The sequence below is a fragment of the Dromiciops gliroides genome, chromosome 2 (genome assembly GCF_019393635.1).
Source record: "Dromiciops gliroides isolate mDroGli1 chromosome 2, mDroGli1.pri, whole genome shotgun sequence".
NCBI classification, from domain to species: domain Eukaryota; kingdom Metazoa; phylum Chordata; class Mammalia; order Microbiotheria; family Microbiotheriidae; genus Dromiciops; species Dromiciops gliroides.
In genome coordinates this window covers 105,339,681-105,354,330 of record NC_057862.1, presented here as the reverse complement: position 1 = coordinate 105,354,330, position 14,650 = coordinate 105,339,681, and the positions used below count along the sequence as shown (strand labels likewise).

Below are 14,650 nucleotides of genomic sequence, written 5' to 3'. Positions count from 1 at the left end.
AGTTATGTGTGTGTGTGTGTGTGTGTGTGTGTGTGTGTGTATGAAATATTGATGTTTCCTATTAAAATTGAACATAAATACTATCTTGTGCTCTACTACATTTTCAAGCTTTATAAAACTTTGATCATCTGCTGCTCAGTGACTAAAAGGATTTCATTAATAATACTAGCCTTCAAATCATGCACATAGTAGGCTGTGATGCATATCTAAAAGTTTGATTTGACCTCCCCCCATAAGAAAAAGCATAATGAAGATACATCAGATGACCAAGATGGCCAGGCAAGAGAACCTCCTCTTCTAATTTGTTCAAAATAAGAAATGCCACACAAGCAATGCACAATGACAATGTATCCTGTCTTGATAAAATGTAAAACTATTCAAAATTCACAGAAAGAAATAAGTAATTAGATTTTCAAACATTTTTGAAAAATGTATATGTAGGTGGGGTGGAGCCAAGATGGCAGAGAGTAGCCAGCAAATCGCGTGAGCTCTCCTTCTGTTCCCTCAAAAAGAACATTAAATCAAGCCTTTAGATGGATTCTAAAAATACAGAACCTGCAAAGAGACAGAGAGACACAGTCTTCCAACCAGAGATAATTTAGAAGACTTCAGGAAAGGTTGGTCTCACTCAGGCAAAAGGGAGGCTCAGCTCACAGCGCCGTGCATGGGAGAGGGTCGGGGTAAGTCAGAAGGAAGCTCTGGGCCACAGCCAAGCAACTGAGGCCCTTGGATCCTGGAACAACAAGCTGGTGGTGCAGCAGAACAGTGGCAAAACCCACCTGCACCAGCCAAGAGGGCACGTTGCCAGCTGGAGAGCAACCAACAGGACTGGGGCAACCAGGCCTACTGATCCCAGCACTCTCTGACAGGAAGTCCAGGGTGGTGAAAAATCTATAAGCCATAGAGGCCTCAGTGAAGAGAGCCAGTGACACAGCCCCTACATCCCAGCACAAGAAGCTTGAAACAGGCACCCTGGTGCCCCAAGAGGAGACATCAACTTAAAAAAAAATAAAAAATAAAAAAATAAATAAGCTGCAGTATGTGTAAGAAACAAAAAAGAGCTCTCACCATTGAGAGCGTCTATATCAACAGGGAAGAGGCAAACACAAACTCAGATGAGGACAATATTCCCAAGTTGCCTACATGTGAAGCCTCAAGAGCGAAGATGAATTGGTCTCAAGAACAAAAAGCATCTTGGAAGAGCTCAAAAAGGATTTTAAAAAATCAATTGAGAGAAATGAAAGCAACACAAGAAAATTATGAAAAAAGAATCGGCAGCTTGGAAAAGGAAGCACAAAGAATCAGCAGATTGGAAAAGGAAGCACAAAGATTGATTGAAGAAAACAATTCCTTAAAAAATTCATTTGGTCAGGGGGCAGCTAGGTGGCACAGTGGATAAAGCACTGGCCCAGGTTCAGGAGTACCTGAGTTCAAATCCGGCCTCAGACACTTGACATTTACTAGCTGTGTGAACCTGGGCAAGTCACTTAACCCCCATTGCCCCAAAAAAGAAACCAAAACAACAACAACAACAAATTCATTTGGCCAAATAGAAAAAAAAAGTGCATAATCTCACTGAAAATAAACAATGCCTTAAGAATTAAAATTGGACAGTCAGAAGATAATGAATCCATGAGACACCAGGAATCAGCCAAGCAGAATCAAAAGAATGAAAAAATAGAAGAAAATGTGAAATACCTCATTGGAAAGAAAACTTATCTGGAAAACAGATCCAGGAGACACAATGTGAGAATCATTGGTCTGCCTGAAAATCATGATCAGAAAAAGAGTCAAGACATCATATTCCAGGAAATTATTAAGGAGAACTTCCCTGATATTACAGAATCAGAGGATAAAATCGTCATTGAAAGAATCCACCAATCACTTCCTGAAAGAGATCCCAAAAGGAAAACTCCAAGGAATATTGTAGCCAAATTCCAGAATTATCACGTGAAGGAGAAAATACTCCAAGCAGCCAGAAAGAAACAATTTAAATATCATGGATCCACAGTCAGGATTGCTCAGGACCTAGCAGCTTCAATATTAAAGGACTGCAAGGCTTGGAATATGATATTCTGGAAAGCAAAGGAGCTTGGACTGCAGCCAAGAATCTAATACCCAGCAAAACTGATCATTCTCTTTCAGGGGAAAAGATGGACATTCAATGACACTGGGGACTTTCAAGGTTTCCTGCTGAAAAGACCAGAACTGAAAAGAAAATTTGATCTTAACATACAAGACTCAAGAGAAGTTTAAAAAGGTAAACAGGGGGAAAAAAGTTACTCAATTAGATTAAACTGTTTACATCACTACCCGGGAAGACAATACTTATAACTCTTGAGAACTGTATATGTATTTGGGCAAACAGAAGGATTATACCCAGAGGGCATAAATATAAATTGTCTTTGATGTGATGACATAAAGAAATTAAGGGGTTAAAAAAGGAGTTTATAGGGAGAAGAGGAAAGGGGAGGAGGAATGCGGTGAATTACATCATATGAAGAGGTGAAAAAAAAAACCTATTACAATAGAGGGAACAAAGGGAGGGGTGAACATTGTTTCAACCCTACTCTCATTGGATTGATTCAAAGAGGGAATAACATATACCTTCATTTGGATAAAGAGACTTAGCTTATTATTTATGGAAGTAAAAGGGGAAGGGGAAGGGGGGACTGATAGAAGGGAGGGCAAAAGCAAGGGAGAAAAGGGTAAAGAAAAGGGAAGGGGGTAATAAAAAGGGAGGGCAGATAGTGGGAGGCAGGGGTAAGAAGCAAAACATTGATGAGGAGGAATAGGGTGAAAGAAGGGGGGAAAGTACAAAGGGGGTAAATAGAATGGAGGGGAATAGACAGCTAGTAATAATAATTGTGAGTGAGAATGGGATAAAATCTGCTATAAAACAGAAGCGAATTGCAGAGTGGATTAAAAACCAGAATCCTACAATATGCTGTTTACAAGAAACACATTTGAAGCAGAGAGATACACACAGAGTAAAGGTAAAAGGCTGGAGCAAAATATATTATGCTTCAGCTAAAGTAAAAAAAGCAGGGGTAGCAATCCTTATCTCAGACAAAGCACAGGCAAAAATAGATCTCATTAAAAGAGATAAGGAAGGAAACTACATCTTGCTATAAGGTACTATAGATAATGAGGCAATACCAATATTAAATGTGTATGCACCAAGTGGTATAGCATCCAAATCCTTAGAGGAGAAGTTCAATGAGGTACAAGAGGAATTAGTAATACTATACTAGTGGGGGATCTGAATCTTCCCCTCTCAGAATTAGATAAATCTAGCTGAAAAATAAATAAGAAGTGAAAGGGGTGAATAGAATACTAGAAAAGTTACACATGATAGATGTCTGGAGAAAACTGAATAGGGATAGAAAGGAATATACCTTTTTTTCAGCAGTACATGGCACATTTTCAAAAATTGACCATGTATTAGGGCACAAAAACATCATAGTCAAATGTAGAAAGGCAGAAATAGTAAATGTATCCCTCTCATATCATGATGCAATAAAAATTACATGTAAGAAAGAGCCACGGAAAAGTAAACTGAAAATTGGAAACTAAATAATTTCATTCTAAAGAATGAATGGGTCAAACAACAAATCATAGAAACAATCAATAACTTTATGCAAGAGAATGACAATAATGAGACAATATACCAAAATCTATGGGATGCAGCCAAAGTAGTGCTTAGGGGAAAATTTATAGTTCTAAATGCTTACATGAATAAAAAAGAGAAAGAGGAGATCAATGAATTGGGCATGCAACTTAAAAAGCTAGAAAAAGAACAAATTAGAAATACCCTATTAGATACTAAACTAGAGATCCTGAAAATTAAAGGAGAAATTAATAACATTGAAAGCAAGAAAACTATAGAATTAATCAATAAAACTAAGAGCTGATTTTATGAAAAAAACAATAAAATAGATAAAATATTGGTTAATTTGATTTAAAAAAAGAAAGAAGAAAACCAAATTACCAGTATCAAAAATGAAAGGGGTGATGTTACAACCAATGAAGTGGAAATTAAATCAATTATTAGGAATTATTTTGCCCAACTGTATGCCAATAAATTCGACAATCTAAATGAAATGGATGAATATTTACAAAAATACAAACTGCCCAGGTTAACTGAAGAGGAAATAAAATCTTTACATAAACTCATATTAGAAAAAGAAATTGAACAAGCCATTAGTGAATTCCCTAAGAAAAAATCCCCAGGACCAGATGGGTTTACAGGTGAATTCTACCAACCATTTAAAGAACAATTAATTCCAATATTGTATACATTATTTGGAAAAATAGGTGAAGGAATTCTACCAAATTCGTTTTATCACAGAAATATAGTGTTGATACCCAAACCAGGCAGAGCCAAAACAGAGAAAGAAAATTATAGACCAATTTCCCTAATGAATATTGATGCTAAATTCTTAAATAAGATATTAGTAAGGAGATTACAGCAAGTGACCACCAAGATAATACACTATGACCAGGTGGGATTTATACCAGGAATGCAGGGCTGGTTCAACGTTAGGAAAACTATTAACATAATCAACCACATCAATAAGAAAACTAACCAAAATCATATGATTATCTCTATAGATGCAGAGAAAGCTTTTGACAAAATACAGCACTCATTACTAATAAATACACTAGAGAGCTTAGGAATAGGTGGAGCTTTACTTAAAATAATAAGCAGCATCTACCTAAAACCATCAGCAAGCATTACATGTAATGGAGATAAGTTAGAGACTTTCCCAATAAGATCAGGTGTGAAACAGGGATGTCCATTATCACCTCTATTATTCAATATTGTACTAGAAATGTTAGCTTTAGCAATCAGAGAAGAAAAAGGAATTAAAGGAATTAGAATAGGCAAGGAGGAAACAAAACTATCAGTCTTTTCAGATGATATGATGGTATACTTAGAGAATCCTAGAGAATCAACTCAAAAATTACTTGAAACAATTAACCACTTTAGCAAAGTAGCAGGATATAAAATAAATCCACATAAAGCATCAGCATTTCTATACATGACCAACAAAGTCCAGCAGCAAGAGATAGAAAGAGAAATTCCATTTAAAATAATGGTAGATAATATAAAATATTTGGGAATCTACTTGCCAAGACAAACCCAGAAACTCTATGAACACAATTACCAAACACTTTTCACACAAATCAAATCAGATCTAAATAATTGGAAAGATATCAATTGCTTATGGAAAGGCAAAGCTAATATAGTAAAAATGACAATTCTACCTAAATTAATTTACTTATTCAGTGCCATACCAATCAGACTACCTAAAATTACTTTATAGAGATAGAAAAAATAATAACAAAATTCGTCTGGAAAAACAAAAAGTCAAGAATATCAAGGGAAATAATGGAAAAAATGCATAGGAAGGTGGGTACCAAACCGGGAGCTTTACTATAAAGCGGGAGTCATCAAAACTATCTGGTACTGGCTAAGAAATAGAGTGGAGGTAAATGGAATAGGCTAGGCACAGGAGACACAGTAGTAAATGACATTAGTAATGTAGTGTTTGATAAACCCAAAGACTCCAGCTTCTGGGATAGGAACTCAGTATTTGACAAAAATTGCTGGGAAAACTGGAAGATAGTATGGCAGAAATTAGGCATAGACCAACATCTTACACCTTATACTAAAATAAGGTCAAAATGGGTACATGATTTAGACATAAGAGGTGATACCATAAGTAAATTAGGAAAGGAAGGGATAGTCTACCTTTAAGATATTTGGAAAGGAGAACAGTTTATGACCAAAGAAGAGATAGAGAATATTATGAAATGCAAAATGGATGTTTTTGATTACATTAAAGTGAAAAGTTTTTGTACAAACAGAAGCAATGCATCCAAAATTAGAAGGAATGCAGAAAGCTGGGAAACAATTTTTATGGCCAGTACTTCTTTTTTTTTAACTTTTTTGCGGGGCAATGGGGATTAAGTGATTTGCCCAGGATCACACAGCTAGCAAGTGTCAAGTGTCTGAGGCCAGATTTGAACTCAGGTACTCCTGAATCCAGGGCTGGTGCTTCATCCACTGCACCACCTAGCTGCCCCGCTAGTACTTCCGATAAAGGTCTCATTTCTAAAATATATAGGGAACCAAATCAAATTTATATGAATCCAAGTCATTCCCCAATTGAGAAATGGTAAAAGGATATGAACAGGTAGTTTTCTGATGAAGAAATCAAAGCTATCTATTGCCATATGAAAAAAATACTCTAAATCACTATTGATTAGAGAGATTCAAATTAAAACAACTCTGAGATACCACCTGACACCTATGAGATTGGCTAATATGACAAAAAGTGAAAATAATGGAAGTTGGAGAAGCTGTGGGAAAATTGGAACACTAATGCATTGTTGGTGGAACTGTGAACTGATCCAGCCATTCTGTAGAGCAATCTGGAATTATGTCCAAAGGGCTATAAAGCTGTTCATACCCTTTGACCCAGCAATACCACTTTTGGGTCTTTTTCCCAAAGAGATCATAAAAAAGGGGAAAGGACCCACATGTACAAAAATATTTATAGGTGCTCTTTTTGTGGTGGCAAGGAATTGGAAATTGAGGGGTTGCCCATCAATTGGGAAATGGCTGAACAAGTTGTGGTATATGAATGTAATGGAATTCTATTGTGCTGTAAGAAATGATGAGCAGGAGGAGTTCAGAGAAACCTGGAAAGACTTGCATGAACTGATGATGAGTGAGATGAACAGAACCAGAAGAACATTGTACACAGTATCATCCATATTGTGTGTTGATCAACTGTGATGGACTAGATTCTTCTCATCAATGCAATTGTACAGGAGAGTTCCAGGAGACTCATGATGGAAGAAGATCTCCAAATCCAAAAAGAAAAAGAACTGTGGAGTATAGATGCTGATTGAACCATACTATTTCTTTTGTTTTTGGTGCTGTTGTTTTTCTATCTTGAGGTTTTTCTTCATTGCTCTGATTCTTCTCTTATAACATGACTAATACAGAAATATGTTTAATGTTATTTCATATATGTATTATATATATCCTATATAAAATTACCTGCTGTCTAGGGGAGGGGAGGGAGGGAGAAAATCTGAAATTGGAAAGCTTGTATAAACAAATGTTGAGAACTGTCTTTACATGTAACTGGAAAAAAATAAAATACTTTTATCAGGAAAAAAAGAAGAAATGATGAGCAGGTAGATTTCAGAGAAACCTGGAAGGACTTGCATGAAGTGATAATCATTGAGATGAGCAGAACCAGGAGAACATTGTACACAGTATTATCAACATTATGTGTTGATCAACTGTGATAGACTTGATTCTTCTCAGCAGCACAATGGTCCAAGATAATTCCAAAGGACTCATGATGGAAAAGGTTCTCCAAATGCAGGGGGAAAAAAGTACTGTGGAATATGGATGCAGACTGAACCATACTATTTCCTTTGTTTTTGGTGCTGTTGTTTTTTTCTTTTTTGAGGTTTTTCCTTTTTGCTCTGATTCTTCTCTTATAACATGACTAATGCAGAAATATGTTTAATGTTATTGTTCATATATAACCTATATCAGATTACTTGCTGTCTTGGGGAGGAGGTGAGGGTGGTGAGGGAGGGAGAAAAATTTGAAACAAGATATCTTATAAAAACAAATTTTGAAAACTATCTCTACATGTAAATGGAAAATAATAAAATACTTCTATAATTAAAAATGTATATGTAGTATTTATACTTCTGAAGTCTTTAAATAATTAAAACTGCACTAAGACCTTGGGGGCATGCTATGTCTTGGATTAATGCTCTAGGTATTAAATGGATTAACCCCAGAACCTTATAAGAGAAAAAGATGAGACTGACTTTGGAAAATTGTGGCATTTACAATGTCACTAAGAATCTCCATCAAAACAACACTATCAAAAAACAAAAAACAAAAACCCACTATCAGGGGCAGCTAGGTGGCGCCATGGATAAAGCAAAAGCCCTGTATTCAGGAGGACCTGAGTTCAAATCCGGCATCAGACACTTGACACTTAGTAGTTGTATGACCCTGGGCAAGTTACTTAACCCTCATTGCCCTGAAAAAAAAAAGAAATACAGAAATAAAAGAAAGAGGGGGAGAAAAAAGAAAAACAACACTACTATCATATCTTTTTTTTTTTTTACATATAAGGTATTTTATTTTTTCCGTTACATGTAAAGATAGTTCTCAACTTTTGTTTATACAAGCTTTACAATTTCAGATTTTTCTCCCTCCCTCCTCTCCCTCCCCCCTCCCCTAGACAGCAGGTAATCTGATATAGGTTATATCTATATATCTATATACATATAGATATATACACACACACACACACACACACATATATATATATACACATAATAACATTAATCCTATTTCTGCATTAATCCTGTTACAAGAGAAAAAATCAGAGCAGTGATGCAAAACCTCAAAATAGAAAAAAAAAACCAACAGCACCCAAAGCAAAAGAAATAGTATGGTTCGATCAGCATCTATACTCCACAGTTCTTTTTTTTTTTATCATATCTTTTTTTAAGTCTGTTATTCCCTAGGTGTCACTTAACCTGTGAGAGATCAATGAAACTTTCTGAGAGTAAAATTATGTTGCAGAAGAGGTATCAATCTACATTTGTAAGGTCTTTCTGCATTGGGAGTTCCCCATAGGAAGAAAATCCCAGATATTTTCCATTTTCACATTGTTAAGTGATGCTACATTTTTAGAATCATAGATTATCACAGTTCTTAAGGAATCAAAATTATGACTCAATCAAAAGGCAATGAAAATGTGCATGGTAAATAGGATAAGTATATAAAGAGGTTTGTATATCAAACGCCATAAAGTATATTATTTTTCAAAAATCCATGAAGAGAAAAGGGGAATGGGGCATAAGTGACTGTCCATCCATGTCATTGGTACCCATAAAACATCAAGAGATATATTAGTGGAAAATTTGTGGGACACTAAAAATGAGAGTTATCTAGAATGAGAAAGTGTGGATAGGTTTCTATCTTCATCAATTTAGGGAAATCCACTGACATACTGAAAATCATTTTGCAATAGTTCCCTCTGGATCTGTTGTTGATAATATGTATTTCTCAGAATCCCTCAGTAAATATTTCCACTGTTTATTAAACAAGAGCCCAGAAGAGCAGTCAATTTGCTATATAAATTTCTCATTGGTTGCTTAGCATTTTCTTTAGAGAGATGCCTCTCTGGAAATACCACAGAAATAAGTATGTATGTATGTATGTATGTATGTATGTATGTATGTATGTATGTATGTATGTATGTATGTATATATGGGTGCATGTGTGCATTGTATATTTGTGTGTATACATACACACATATTTATGTATATACACATATGAATGTGTATGTGTATGCACATACATGTACATATACACATACCTATGTACACATATTCTGAATAGCATCCTTAACTCATTTAGAGAAGGCTCCTGGGATGATCACAAAGCTAATTTTAGAAAAAAAGCTGCCCCCTGGAGAAGGCCCTTTCAGGTTGTTTGAAATGAAGAAATCCTGCATTATTCAGCACTTAGATTGTACTTAAGTCGATTTCTTAATTTAAGCTTTTCTACTATATACAACGTTTTTTATCTGGTTCGGAAACAATAGAAAAGAAATACTGTACTGGACAAAAGTATGTGTAAATGTGTCTCTTGGTCCATATTTATAGACTGACATAATGCCAGACATTTAGAAGATTCGGTGTGGTACAAAGGAAAGCTCGCTGGATTTGGAGTTAGATGACCCGTGTTCCAATCTTGCTTCTGGGGCTTACTAGCCGTATAAGCTTGGGAATGTCACTTAGCCTTTCTGGGCCTCAGTTTCCCTATCAGTAACATAAGGGATTTGTACTAGATGGCCTCTAAGGTCCCTACCAGCTCTAAATCCATAATCCCATGAGCAATGGAGAGAAGGAGCAGAACGAACGCATAACCCTACACATCTTAGTATATACAAGTGTCGCAAATTCACTGTCAATTCTCATTTAGGTCACCTGCACATCTCTTCTGATAGAGAACTAAGTTATCCTCCTCTCCTCAATGTGAGGCCTGAGGTAATAACTCATTTTTAATTCATCGGACAATGTTCCTGGTTACTGGACAATGTTACTGGTAGCAGAGCCCAGGCCCAATGCTAAAGACTGAAAGCAAGTTCATAACATCCTTGGCACAGCATGGGCCCCAGGCACAATTCCAGGCCCCAGGAATGTATTGGCATGAGAAAAAGCAGAGTTTTCCCCTTCCGTTACACCTTTTTTAAAAAGACCTTGAGTTGGTTGCTGGTAGAAATGGAGCAAGGAAGCCCTTTCTGAAAGTAAATAATTTTAGATCTCTGTCCTAACTAATGATCACTTGATTTGAAGTGCCTAGTACCTGGCCAGGAAGAAATCAATCACTGATCAATAGGGCATTCTAGCTCTTGCTCCAGTCTGACAGCACTTGTGTGTTAAAATGATGACTCTGAGGTCGATGGCAGGTGTTTTATCAAGGGCTGAGCTCAAACATAAATCCTCATTTCCCAATGTACTTGACACTGCCAATGCTATGAGTGAAAATCTTGGAAAAGGGGCATAAAACCAATAGCTTCCTGTAAACAAGTGGGCTAATTCCTCCTATATCAGGCTCTTCCAGGGGATATCCCATAATAATGAAAATAAGGGAAAGTACTATACAGTCTGATGAGGGGTCCTCTTAATGTCTTGTGATGAAGTATAAATTCAGGGTCACTTAGAATACCATTTTATGGGTGTACCTTGTTTTAAGGAATAGAACGTTACTGATATAATGATTGGAATGATGCCACCTACTGGAGACTTGCTGTGGGAAAGCTCCACCATGAGGAAAATGCCTCAGAGACATTGTGGCTTTTCCTTGGCATCAGGAAATGATGTTTGCTCATGGGTGCTGTCTATCAAGGCTACCAGCCAATCAACTTGAGGAGCCTCCTATTTTCTGGGAGGAGACAGGAAGGAGGAGAGGGAGCCTGCGCGGAGAGTGCTGGGGCTTTTGGGTTCCTGACTTGGTGGTGGTGGTGGCAGAGGACTTCACAGGAAATTTGAGGAAAGATAGGAATGCCAGGCTGTTGGAATTCTGTTCTCAATCTTTTTCTTTCTATTTTCCATTAAACCCTTAAAAACCTAAACTCGTTTTATCAGTGATTTTAGTCAGTTTCCCCCAAAACTGGGGGGACAGATTAGAATGCACATTTAGAATCTTAAATTACACCCTGAAAAGGAATATATTAAATTGCTATAAATTGAATCTACAAGTCTTTTTTGTTAAAAAAATAAGTTTTCTGGAAATTGTATTTTTTTAAGTATTTGGGGAGAGTTTGCTGTTTAAAGAACATGTTGACTGAGACCTTGTGTAAAATAATCATTTTCTGAAAAGATTAGCCACCTTCTAATTTTCCCTCAGAGTAATGCACATCTGATTTAATCTGGTTTTGTTCTAAACTAGTTTACTTTACATTGGCTGCACCTGAGTAGTTTAATGGGGTGAGCAACAATCCAGAAACTGAGTCACAGGTTTTCACTGAACATCACATCTCAGATTTGTAAATGAAACTTATAAACCTTCTTGTTCAATGTGTACTCGAAACAAGACTTTTTGTCTTTAATGTCCCCAACAATTAATCTTTAAGTCTTGTCTTTCCAGCATATGCTTTGTAACGATTGGAATGACGCCACCTGCTGGAGACTTACTGTAGAAGAGTTCCGCCCATGAAGCGAAGGTCTTTGAGGGCAAGACCAGGAGTCTTTTCTTTGGTGTCAGGAAGTGGGAGGAAGAAGGAAGAGACTGGTGGCTCGGTCTCACTCTTTTTCCTGGGGATGCTGGTGGAGAAGGCAGCTAGAAATGCGCTCTCCCTTTAATAGATAGGAATCTAGGCCTTTCTTCTCTCTTTATCAAATTCTTATTCTCCTTAATAAATGCTTAAAAGTCTAACTCTTGCTAAAGCTTATAATTTATTGGCGACCACTCATTAGATATTTTAGACAGTTTAGCTAGAATTTTAGCCCTTAACAGCTTGAAGACCAGTAGTTAGAAGTCTTAAGAACCAGTCTTTTTCTCCTTGTGCATTCTTTTCTCTGTAGACTGGACTAGCCCCAAACTTCAGAGCTTAAGCAAACATGCAAACATGTGCATAACATGCAATGCTGTTGGTTGGATTATGCACATTGCAAAACTTAAATGTTACTTCTCCCACCATTTACTTATTTATTTTTGCATGACCCAGATTATGTTATCTGCAAGTTCATTGAAAACTGTGATTGTCTAATAGTGCTTCTTCATGCTTAGACCTCTCTGCTTAGCAACTCATGACTCAGGTAACTGATTTCTATCTCTATATGACTGGCTTGTAACTTTTGGTTTCCTCTGTGACAAGAACTTCCCTGACTAAAGACATTCTTTTCTTCTTAACTCAAGAAGCCTCAGCCTCAGCCATAGGGGACCTCCAGGCTGGCTCAGGGAGACACGTTTCTCTAATTAGCTATGTGACCTTGAAGAAATCACCAGGCCTCTCTGTTACTTCTTTGTTGATAAGGAAAATAGGGATAAGCCCACCTCTTCTACCTATTTCATAGGACTGAGGAGAGGATAAAATGTGGCAGCAGAGATTAAGTGATAGTATCGGATCTATGCAAAGAATTATTTATTACAATGATTACCCAGAGATCACATCACACTCCTTTATATGCAACAAGGATCTGATAATTGTCAGATGAAAGTTGCACTATAAATGCAAAAGCATTGCTGCATTATTAAAAGGGACAAAGTCAGAGAAATTATGTTACACTGAAAAAAGTCTTCAAACACCCTTTGATCAGAAGCCAGTCTTCCACACTCGGAATTAACATAGCAAAGGTCAGCTTTTCAAGGGCATCCCATTAGCCCACTCACCCAGTACTGTTGAGGTAACTCTGTCCCAGGCTGCAATCCTTTGACAGGGAGGATGGATTAAACCAAAATGCTGGCAGGCACTGGCCATTGCTGTGCCGCTCATAGCCATAGTCACTGTGAAGGGAAGAGCAGATGGAAATCCTTTCAGACACACAACCATAGATGTCTTTTTTTTAATTAAGTCAAGTGATACATCTCATTATTCACTGGCTCATTCATTCAACAAACATGGAGCAACTATGTGGAAAGCCTGGTGCTAGGTATCAGAGGCACAAATACAAATATACATCTCTCTCTCTCTCTCTCTCTCTCTCTCTCTAATCTAACTATCTGTCTATCTATCTATCTATAATTTTGACCCTGCCCTTAAGAACAGGCAGTAGACCAGAGTTCATCCAATCTAAGACATAATGAAAATAATGAACCCATTCAACAACATCCTTTCACTGAAAAAATATGTCATTCAGTTTTTGTTTCAAAGACCTCCTAGGCTCAGGTGGCTTTCAGTTCCACTTTGGGACAGTTCTAATTGTGGAGGTGGGGGGAAGCTTTCCCCCCCTTTATGCTGAGATAAAATCTGTTTTACTGTAATTTTCACCCATTGATTCTCTGGGTCCAAAGAAAATGAATCTAATCTCTTTTCCACATGATAGAAATGCTTAAAGATAAAACTGTTTCTGGGCTTAATATCCCAAGTCCTTTCATCTAATTCTTTTATATAGCATGGTTTTGAGGTCTCTTCATCATTTTCTCTTTAGAACACATCTATCAGGAATTATGAGATGCATATAACAAAATAATTTTAAGAGTAAGATGCATTATGAACTGATGCTGAGTGAGATGAGCAGAACCAGGAGAACATTGTACACAGTATCAACAACACTGTGTGTTGATCAACTGTGATAGACTTGATTCTTCTCAGCAATACAATGGTCCAAGATATTTCCAAAGGACTCATGATGGAAAATACTCTCCAAATCCAGAAAAAAGGAAAAGATCTGTTGAATCTGGATGCAGATCAAATCATACTATTTCTATTGTTTTTGTTATTGTTGTTGTTTTTCTTTTTTGAGGTTTTTCCTTTTTGCTCTTATTCTTCTCTCATAATATGTCTAATGCAGAAATATGTTTATTGTGATTGTACATATATAACTTATATCAGATTACTTGCTGTCTTGGGGAGGGGGAGGGAGGGAGAAAGATTTGAAACTAGAAATCTTATAAAAACAAATGTTGAAAACTATCTATAAATGTAAGTGGACAATAATGAAATATTTATATGGAAAAAAAAGAAAAAAGTAACATGCATTAAATTCCACAAGAAAGGTACATAAGGCTCTAGGAGTTCAAGTGAAAGAGAGAAAACTTCTGATTTGGGTACAAGTAGAGCAGAAAAGGAGGCTTTGTGGTCCAAATGGTAACCACTGGGGCCAGACGTTGAGTCAGCATTAAGAAATTGGTAAAATTTCAATACATTTACCCTCTATTGAATTTTTTTGGGGGGTGAGGCAATTGGGGTTAAGTGACTTGCCCAGGGTCACATAGCTAGTCAAGTATCTGAGGCTGGATTTGAACTCAGGTCCTCCTGAATCCAGGGCCAGTCCTTTATCCACTGCACTACCTGGCTGCACCACCTGTATTGATTTTTCAATTAATTTATTTATGCACATTTTGCTTCCATAATGGAATGCA

General features: G+C 36.8%; 1 protein-coding gene across 6 annotated transcripts in view; it reads right to left on the bottom strand.

The window, feature by feature from the left end:
- Nucleotides 1–14,650, bottom strand: part of SORCS1 (sortilin related VPS10 domain containing receptor 1) — a 766,642-nt gene that overhangs the window by 115,869 nt on the left and 636,123 nt on the right. For all 6 annotated transcript variants that reach the window (XM_043988103.1, XM_043988104.1, XM_043988101.1 and 3 more), the window contains exon 17: nt 12,959–13,072. In XM_043988103.1, coding sequence (XP_043844038.1) covers nt 12,959–13,072 — 114 coding nt within the window. The remainder of the gene's footprint in view (nt 1–12,958; nt 13,073–14,650) is intronic.